The sequence below is a fragment of the Nansenia antarctica genome (assembly GCF_963989245.1).
Source record: "Nansenia antarctica genome assembly, chromosome: 7".
Taxonomy (NCBI): Eukaryota; Metazoa; Chordata; class Actinopteri; order Argentiniformes; family Microstomatidae; genus Nansenia; species Nansenia antarctica.
In genome coordinates, this window is record NC_137677.1 from 62,780,421 (window position 1) to 62,790,938 (window position 10,518).

A 10,518-nucleotide genomic window follows, 5' to 3' on the forward strand; every position below is an offset into this window, starting at 1 on the left:
TTTAACTTCACGCATTTTGTAACTTTCAGGCACTGACATTTTGATACCGCCTAAATGCTATTTATCTTTATCCAGCCCAGCCGCCTAAATGCATTTTTTCCCCGGCCCAGTGTGATCAAAAGTAGCCCATTCGGCGGTACACCGCCCCATTTGGCAACCCTGCCTATGAAACACCACAAAGGTCATCCATCCATCCATGCAACCCTCTACTGAATACATTGATTATGAAGCAAATATAAAAGTAACGTCTATGACCAATGCTTAACAGCTTTATTTCAGAGAAATGTAAAAGCACTTTTGGTTTGAGGTTTTCAAGAATTATGATCAAAACTATTCACAATGCTCTTCCTTGCCTTCCATAACTCTATAGGCCAATGATCGATCATAGAAGAATCGGACAAAAGATCAAAACTAACACGCCGTTGACAGTGTAAACAGCAGACCAAAAGAACATATAAGAGGGAAAACACAACTTGGAACGAAACATTTTTATATAATAAGTTTATGTACACTTTTACATTTCATTACATTGAGGCATTCCAACATAACCGGGGTGGGGGGGGTAGTGCTCTAGACGGAGGAAGGTCGGGTGAGTTCATCTCTGATGCCATGGTTAAAACAAGTGGCTCCATTCCTGTTTTTTTGGTTTGTTATTGCTTTCTTCGGTAATAATAATAGGGACTTTGCTCCCATCCAGTGTGTTTCTGCAGAGGAGAGAGAGTGGATGTGACGTAGAAAAATAAAACTAGAATACTGTATGCTAACGCTAAAGGCCCGTACTTCCTAAGGCCTCCGTCTTCTGTTGCTTAGCAGCGGACCGTCAGGACCCTGGCCTCTGTCCCGTTCTCCACGCTGCTCCACGTCTTCCATACGACCGCTCCCTCCCTCGCTGCAGAATGACGTGTTGTGTTTGTTTCCAAGTTCACAAGGCCACAAATCCTGCGCTCTTAAAAAAGCGGAGAGCAAAATGATCCTGACGAAATGTGCTTGTCGCTCTCCTCGCAAACTAGTTAAAAATATCACTGTGCTGACCCCGTGGTGGTGACCCTCTGAGGATCACATGCAGAGGCAGATTAATGACCACAAGACGTCAGATGTGGAGAAAGGGACAGAATTAAAATGGTGATTTGCGGCAGGGAGGGAAGGGGAGAGAGGGAGAGAAGGGGAGAGAGGGGAGGGAGGGGAGGGAGGGAGGGAGGGGAGGGAGGGAAGGGGGGAGGGAGGGAAGGGGGGAGGGAGGGAAGGAGAGAGAGGGGAGGGGGAGAGAGAAGAGAGAGTGGGGGGTGGCACATGTTAAAACTACAATCCAGAAAGAAGAAATCAAAACAAAATTCAAAAGTTTCCAAACTTGGCCCTCCTTCTTCAGGCAAAACTCAGCCAAAACTCTTTTCTGCCATCTATCAACATCATCATATAAAAACTTTTCAGTCTTTGTTTTTAAACATACTCTTTTTTTCCCATTGTGTGAAAACATTATGTACACCCTTAATGATCACCACGTCATTTTGGTTTGTATTGTCGTCTTCAGCCCCGCCTGTCATTTCGGAGGCAGTAGAAGAGAGCCTCTTGTCGTCACGGCGATCTGTGTGTGCGCTCGCATCGACCGTGTAGTGTGTGTGTGTGTGTGTGTGTGTGTCAGGCACTGGCACAGGCGTCGCTGTAAGACACGTCTCAGGTCGCAACATCGCAAACAAGAACACAAAGGCACTCAGGGAGGGGGGGGGGGGCGGGACTTGAAGGCGTAGGGGGCGGAGAGAGAGAGAGAGAGAGAGAGAGAGAGAGAGAGAGAGAGAGAGAGAGACGGGGCGTTGTGTGGGGTGGGGGAGGGGCGTGGCCCCCCCCTCCAGTAGGTTCGTCCCAACACTCCTCCATTGGCGAAAAAAGTAAACAATGATTGGATGGGACAGAGCGGGTCACACACATGAGTGAAGTCATTTCGCCTCTGACGACCCTCCTCCTCCTCCTCCTCCTCTACTCCGACTCCCCCAATCTAACCCCCCTTTAGCCACTGGATGTGTGCGCTTGGGGGGGGGACAGGGGGGTCATACCCCCCCAGCCCTGGTAGAACTACACCACTGCTGCTGCTTCTCCAGTGTCTCAACCTCCGCCCTCGTCACTCCAGAGTTCCGTCAGCCAGCCTGACAGGGCAGTGTCCGTCTGTCAGACCAGGGCACGTCCGTCCGTCTGTCTGTGTGTCTGTCTGTCTGTCTTTCCGTCCGCCCGTTCTCTGGCATGGTGTAGTCTGAAATGGTACAGGTAGGTAGGTAGGTCGGTAGATCGATCGATCGATCGTCAGATAGCAGGGTCCGGGGGTTTGGGGGGGGTAGATTTAGAATCAAGTTGGGGTATAGGAGGGGGGGGAGTTTGAGTTGGAGCGAGAGGAGGATGGATGGGAGGCAGGGTGGGCGGGAGGGAGGGGTGGGGAGTAGTGTGTGTGGGCGGGGGGGGGGGGCAGGGGGGCAGGGCAGTGGTTATTTGACACAGAGCAGGCCGCCCACGTTGGAGACGAACTCCTCCAGGCTCTTGAGGAACGCCACCTTCTGCTTGCGGTCCATGGCGGGCGGCGTGCTGCTGGCCGTCAGCTTGTTGAAGGCGTCCGCCAGCCGCTGGTAGATCAGCGCGTCCCTCTGGGTGGACAGGAGCGTCTCCACCAGCTCCGCGTACTCCGTCTGAAGGGGACACACACCACGGTAAATGGTAAATGGACTGACTTATATAGCGCCTTTTTTGCTGCTCCAAAGCGCTTTACAACGCCCTCTCATTCACCCATTCACACATTCACACACCCAATGGCGGCAAGCTGCCATGCATTTCCATGCATTACGATGAGCCCCGTCCTCCGATTTCTACCTCCACCGGCCTCCCCTGGTTCCCATCTGCTGTGTATTGACAATGATTTAGAGGTATATTGCTAACTGCTGTGTATTGACAGTGATTTAGAGCAGGGTATATACAGGAATCTTGAGGTTAATTTCAATACCTTTCTAAGACCATGTCAATAGTTTTCCAGACCTCACCGCCACTTCGAGCTGTAACCTTTTACATCAGTGACACCTTTAACTTTTGCAATAAGTTTGCAATAGACTCGACCACTATCATACAACAGAATTTCCGGTTCATCTTAGTTTTTTAATAAAAACTAATAAATTCACTAACTTTTACTCAAAGTTTTTAGGACTCAAACTCTTTGGACAGAGTCTAATTCAGAAAAATACCTACAAAATTCGTGATAAGACTTTTTAATACTTATTAAGGGTCTTGATTTTCCCAAAATTGATTTATCAACTTTTAATACTTTTCAAGACACTGCAGATACCCTGTAGAGGTCTAGCTCTAGCTGCTGTGTGTTGACAGTGATGTAGAGGTACTCACTTGGTGCAGGCACACTAGTGTATAGAGAGCTTCTCCAGCTGCCACTGTCATCTCTGTGTTGTGTTTCTGTAATACCAGCATATCAAACACCAACTGGAGAAACAGAGAGAGGGAGAGAGGGGGGGGTGGGGGAGAGAGAGAGGGGGGGGGGGGGGGGGAGAGAGAGAGGGGGGGGGGGGAGAGAGACAGAGAGAACGAATTAGCATCACTTCATCATTTATCACTTTTTTATCACACAGGAAAAACAACAAACAAATGACAGGATGTGACCTCACGGCTCACCTTGAGGAAGTGTCTCGTGGCGACAAAGAGGGGCGTGTCCTTCTCCTGGGTCTTGGCACACTGCTCAGCCAACGGGGAGAGAGCTTCCAGGCACAACTGACTGACCTCTGGACTCATCCTGGACACCCGAGGGTTAAGGACCGATACTGACACCATTTCTATCATCATATCTACATTTATTTATCCATGTCTGTCGCATCTCATAAACCCTATTAAGAGGTCGCACGCACGCACGCACGCACGCACGCACGCACGCACGCACGCACGCACGCACGCACGCACGCACGCACGCACGCACGCACACACGCACACACACACACACACACACAGTGGAGGATACGAGGTCATGCCCAGCTCCAGGGAGTACATGAGGCTCTTGAAGAGCTCCTCTGGCAGCTGGGGGATCTTCTCAGGGAAGATCTCACAGATGAAGGTGATCAGCTTGTAGTACTGGTTACACAGGGACGGGAACTGCAACACACAGAGAGAGACCAGCTCAACACCAGAGAAACCAGAGAAACACCAGAGAAAATGATGGGTTGTAGGACACATTCTGACAGGGTTGTAGTTGGGTTGTAGGACACATTCTAACAGGGTTGTAGGTAGGTTGTAGGACATTCTAACATGGTTGTAGGTGGGTTGTAGGACAGGGAAGGGAGGAATGGAGGGAGAGAGGGAGATGGAAGGGACGGAGGGAGGAAAGGAGGGAGGGAGGGAGGTAGGAAGGGAGGGAGGGAAAAAGGGAGGGAGGGGGGGAGAGATGGAAGGGAGGAATGGAGGGAGAGAGGGAGGGAGAGAGAGATGGAAGGGAGGGAGAGAGAGAGATGGAAGGGAGGGAGGGAAAAAGGCGTCACCTTGAGGAGGTCGGCAGACATGAGAGGCAGCACGATGTTCACTCCGAACAGAACTACGTCTGCTGCCGACACGGTCCTCCCCGTCGCTCCAGAACCCTGCTCCTGCCCCCGGAACACCTCGTCTAGGGAGGGAGGGAGGGAGGGGGAGAGAGAGAGGGGCGTTACTTCATATACAGCTAGGCACTGTGATACATTTTGATACCTTAATTGGACACCAAAAAATGTGTGCACACACGGTTTAGAGAAATGTTTACACGCCAATCAACAGTCACAACATCATCTCAAAACACACCCACACACCCTCACCCCCTCCCTTCCTTCTCTCCCCCCCTCCCCTCCCTCCCCTCCCTCACCTCCCCACCCTCCCTCCCCTCCCACCCTGGACATGACATGACGCTCATGGAGTGAACACGCTTTTTCGAGCTCCGGTCTGCTTTTGACTATATCGGCTTAAAAAGTAGCAATCTGATGGACTGTTAATATTCACACATCAACCTAAATGTGTAGATCATTGTGGTGACTTTATATTACTCGCCAGTCAATATATCAGCCTAAGGACTGTAATTTGTTTGTTGGCCGACAACCTAACAATGGATCCTACCCAGCTTAACGCTATCGCCGAGTTCGTTGCCGAGGCTGTTTCGCTGAAGATTAAAAGGGATCTGTTAACACATATTGACTCTAAAGTTGATCCTATCATCTCTACTCTAGAGTCTATTCAAAACTCACTAATCGGCATCAATGACCATGTTTCGGAATTGGAACAGCGTGTTGGTCAAGTAGAAGATAATGTGATTGATCACGCGAAGATAATTAAAAAACTTGAAGTGGATAATCGTTACCTGTTGCAGAAGGTGGATGACATGGAAAACAGGAGCAGGGCATCTAACCTCAAATTCATTGGCGTTCCCGAATCAGCAGAAGGCCATGACATGACTAAGTTCATGACCGACCTGATCCCACAGCTCCTGGGGGCTGAGAAGTTCCCCTCTCCTCCGGTCATTGAACGGGCCCATCGTAATCCATTCACCCGCCAGATCGATAGCATAACTGGGCTTCCCAAAATGGCCCCGAGACCAATCCTGATAAAGCTACTCCACTTTCAAGACAAGGCCAACATACTCCGTCTCTCTCGAGAACAGAAAGAGCTGCGGTTCAACGGGCGTCGCATCTCCATCTATCCCGATTACAGCGCTCAGCTTGAGAAGAGCCGGCGCGCGTTTGATCCTGTCAAGAAGAAGCTTCGAGAGCTGAAGCTTTCTTATACCCTCAGGTATCCGTGCTCTTTGTGGGTGGAAATGAATGGTGTTAAGGTCGAATACACTGATGTCGAAGCTGCGAAAGCTATGTTTCTCTCATCACCACCATTGGATTCCACTCTATCCTCTCCCTCTGCCGCAAGCTCCAGGCTGGGACTATCGATGATGGTGGGTACTGACAACTAGCGAGTAACGCTGGCCAGCGACGCTCTTATGTGACTCATGATGATCTTCACTATATCCTCTTCTTTCATTTTTCATATTGAGTCCATTTGAATATGTTCTGTTTTGGTTTGGTGTTATTTCATGAAATTATCGGCTAGCTAGCCTACATTTTGTACCCGATGTAGCCTGCCAGTAGCGTTAGCCCCTGTATTTCCCTGCTGCTCCTTCGGAGATCAGATACAGCATGGGCATGTTTGCCGTAAACCTAGACTGTTGTAAAGCGCTGTATTGTCGAAAAACTGTCGTAAAAATGTGTAACCCTACTTTCTGATGTGTAAATTCCATCACTAAATTGCTATTGTTTGATCCTATTCATGCTTGTATTGACTTGCAGACCGAGCTGTTGCTCTGCTTTTGTGTTGCATCTTGATGATGTTACAATTTATTTTATTTCTGTGTGTGTGTGTGTGTGTGTGTGTGTGTGTGTGCCCCTGTTAGTCCCTCACTCCGCAGCTCGTTCTCTCCCTCCCAACGTCTACGCCCTAGGCCTACTTCCCAGGTCGGTCTCATGACCAACATATATTTGTTTTCTCTGTGCTATTGAGTCAGCAAAAGGAATAAAGATAGTTCATATCAATATTAGGAGTCTTGCTCCGAAAATTGATTTACTTAGAGCATGGGTGGCTCTTTATAAACCCCATGTTATTTCTTTATCTGAAACCTGGTTGCATAATAATATTACTAATGATGAAATTAAAATTGATAACTATATTATTTACAGATCTGATAGACCTTCGAGAGGAGGTGGGGTGGCAACTTATGTTTCTGATAAATTTACCTCAGAGTGTACCACTCCTACTGTTGACCCAATTCATTTTGAAAGCCTTTTCATCAACATCATGTTTCATGACAATAAACATTTAACAATTGGGACCATTTATAGACCACCTCCAGTTCTATCAGATTCAGCTAACTGCATCTTATCTACAATAAACTCCTTAAAGAAGCATAATGAACTGATCATTCTGGGCGACTTTAATATAAATTGGCTTGATACGTCTTCTATTGATGAGAGAACATTATTTTCCATTAATTTATCTCAGTTGATCAGTGAGCCAACTCGTGTGGACCATCACCATGGATCCTCATCTTTAATAGATTGGATTCTGGTCACCAATCCTGAGAGAATAACCGCATCTGGTGTTTTGTCTGATTGTTTTAGTGATCACTGTGTTATATTTTGTGTTTGGAAAATTAGAATACCTTCCTCCCCACCCAAATATATTAATTTGAGGCAATATAAAAAAATGAATGTTGATTCATTTATTAACGATATAATTGCAATTAACTGGGATAGATTCCAATTGATACCCTTTCCGGAGGATGCATGGAGTTTCTTATGTTTAGAATTTAAAATAGTTATTGATAAACATGCACCTCTAAAGACATTTAGGGTTAAAGGCAGGCATCTACCCTGGATCAGTACTGAACTATTCAATCTTTTTAAACAGAGAGATAAAGCCTGGGCCAAACATCGTTTGTCAAATGATCCTGCTGACTGAGATATGTATAAAGGTTTGAGGAACTCTTGCAAAACTAAAACGCGTAACGCAAAATCCAGTTACTTCCGTGATAGTCTTTCTCAAGACTTTAATAACCCTCGACAATTTTGGAAACAGTTGAACCGAGCTCTCAATAAAACTAACAAAGGCCTCATATCTCAAATAAAAATTAACGATGATATAATTTCTGACCCTCTACATATTTCACAGGCCTTTAACCAACATTTTACTTCTATCGGTGATGTTATAAATACTAAATACTCGGATCTTGCAGATTCCTCAAACCCCACAACACATAGGCCTACTACTACTTTCTCCTTTAATAAAATCATGCCTATGGATGTTTATAATGCAATCTTTGATTTCAAAGGTGGTGGTGCTGGTCCAGACGGTATTGAAGATACATTTGTTAAACTAGCAGCACGTGTTAATGTATCCTCTTGCAGATTTATTTAATTTGTCAATTTCTACCTGCTCAATTCCCTCAATGTGGAAATGTGCCCGTGTTACCCCTATTTTCAAGAACGGAAATGTAACTGACATGAATAATTATCGCCCAATTTCAATTATTTGTTTTACTGCAAAAGTTTTTTGAGAAACTGATTTACAATCAACTGTCTCACTACCTTAATTTATTTGATATTCTTTCACCATTTCAATCTGGGTTTAGACCCAACTTCTCAACTACTTCTGCTCTCCTCAAGTTTACTAGTGATGTTTTCTCATCCTGTGACAAAGACCAACTGACTGGTGCCATCTTCATCGATCTATCTAAAGCTTTTGATTTGATTGATCATTACCTTCTTCTTGATAAGTTGTACTCCATTGGTTTTTCTCAGAAGGCTCTTTTTTGGTTTAATGCATATTTGCATAATCGCCGTCAATATGTTTCTTTACAGGGTTCTCAGTCCGATTACTTAATTGTGGACAAGGGTATTCCTCAGGGTTCTACTCTGGGACCACTCCTCTTTTCTATATTTATTAATGATCTCCCTAAGTCTTGTTCTAACTCTGATATTCATCTTTATGCAGACGATACGGTTATCTATACTTCTCACAGAGATCTAACACAAATTCAAAGCTCCTTGCAATCAGATTTTGCATCTGTTCAGAACTGGTTCTTTAATAATAACCTTGTTCTGAATATGAACAAATCCTGTTGTATGGTGTTTGGTGCACACTATCGGCGTCCCCATCTCTTAGATTTAAATATTGTTTATGATGATGGTTCACCCCTAGAAAATGCTAAATTATTTAAATATCTTGGTCTCTGGGTTGACCCTGAACTCTGTTTCAAGCCACACATTGACAATCTTGTTAAAAAGCCTATGGTTGCCTTGGTTCTTTATATCGTTCTATTGATTGCTTTACTTTTGATATCAGGAAAAGATTAGTTTCTCAGCTTATTTTACCAATTATTGATTATGCTGATATTGTGTACCAGGGTACCTCTGAGACCTGTCTTCGTTCCCTAAATGTCTTGTTCAACTCCCTCTGTCGTTTTGTTCTCAGATGTCATTATTTTACACACCACTGTCTAATGTATGATTCACTCAACTGGTTTTCGCTTGAAGACAGAAGGCAATCTCATTGGTTACAATTTATTTATAAATGTATTTACTTTAAATATCCCATGTATTTAAAAGTTTACTTGGTCCCCCGTAGTTCTCCCTATCCACTCAGACAACATCAAAACCTCTTTTTCTGTGTTCCCAGATACCGAAAAAAATTAGGTCGTAATTCATTTGCCTACAAGGCCCCTAGTGACTGGAACAATCTCCCTTCCCCTTTAAGGTCCCTCACATCCTTTCAATCCTTTAAATCATCTTTACTTTCCTATTTAAAAAAGCCTTGCTCATGTTATTAATTATGTGGGGGGTTTGGACCGGCTAGTTTTCAGGTTGTTTGTATTTGTATTTTCCTTAAATGTGCTTTCTGTTGTTGCCAATTTCGATTACTTGCTGATGTCTTCTGATAATTATATTATGTATGTATCTGACTGTTGCATGTATATATTGCGGTTGGGTTGTAGTGGTGGGTTGTGGAGTGATGACGGGCTGTGTGTGTGAGTGTGTGTGTAGGTGCTTTGTATTGTTATTTGTTATGTGTTACGATTATGTTTGTATCGTCATGTGAGGACCCCCTCGAAAATGAGAAGATTCTTCTCAAGGGGCTTACCTTAAATAAATAATCTCAATCTCAAACCCTCCCTCCCTCACCTCTCACCCTCACCTCCCTCCCTCCCTCACCACCCTCCCTCCCTCCTCTCCCCTCCCCTCACCGGTGTCGCTGAAGTCGATGAACTCCTTGCTGAGCAGCTCCCTCCCTCGCTCATCTCCCACCCTCCCTCACCTTCCACCCTCCCTCACCACCCACCTCACTCTCCCTCCCTCCCTCCCTCCCTCCCTCTCACCCTCACCGGTGTCGCTGAAGTCGATGAACTCCTTGCTGAGCAGGTTGGTGAGCAGCTCCATGATGAGCAGCAGGTCCTGGTACTGGTCCTCCTCCGCCGCCACGTCGGCCCGCTTCCTCCCCAGGTTGTTCTTGGAGTAAACCTGCAGCAGGGTCAGGCACGCCTCGTACAGCTTCATAGACTTAGACTGTGGGGGGTGGGGGGGGAGAGGGGGAGGGAGAGGGAGGGAGGAGGAAGAGAGAGGGGGATTGGTCAGTACGTTGCCTTAGTCCAGCAGTACAGTACTGTTCTGGCCCAGTAGGCCCTGCTGCCGTCAGTAAGGCACTGAGGTGTCCACACAGTCCACCCCCCCCACACAGTCTACAACCGCCCCACACAGTCCACAACCCCCACACAGGCCGTGGAGGCTGGGGGAGGTAGGAATTGAAGGACAGGCTCATTGTAATGTCTGAAACATTCCTCCCCCCCCTCCTCCAGCAGCCTCACCTCCCCCAGGTAGCAGATCTGCATGTGGGCGACCCCCCCCCCCCCCCTCCTCCAGCATCACCTCCCCCAGCCTCACCTCATCCAGGTAGCAGATCTCTCCCTCGCCCCTCCCTCCCCTCTCCCTC

At 46.6% G+C, this 10,518-nt stretch overlaps 1 protein-coding gene across 1 annotated transcript in view; it reads right to left on the reverse strand.

Annotated features, from left to right (window-relative positions):
• Window positions 1-2,471: 2,471 nt before the first annotated feature.
• Window positions 2,472-10,518, reverse strand: part of xpo4 (exportin 4) — a gene marked incomplete at both ends in the record, with an annotated part of 52,646 nt that continues 44,599 nt past the window's right edge. Inside the window, 6 exons of the mRNA XM_080537318.1 lie at window positions 2,472-2,669; window positions 3,373-3,465; window positions 3,655-3,772; window positions 3,995-4,125; window positions 4,509-4,630; window positions 9,914-10,094. Of these exons, the coding sequence (XP_080393444.1) occupies window positions 2,472-2,669; window positions 3,373-3,465; window positions 3,655-3,772; window positions 3,995-4,125; window positions 4,509-4,630; window positions 9,914-10,094 (843 nt within the window). The remainder of the gene's footprint in view (window positions 2,670-3,372; window positions 3,466-3,654; window positions 3,773-3,994; window positions 4,126-4,508; window positions 4,631-9,913; window positions 10,095-10,518) is intronic.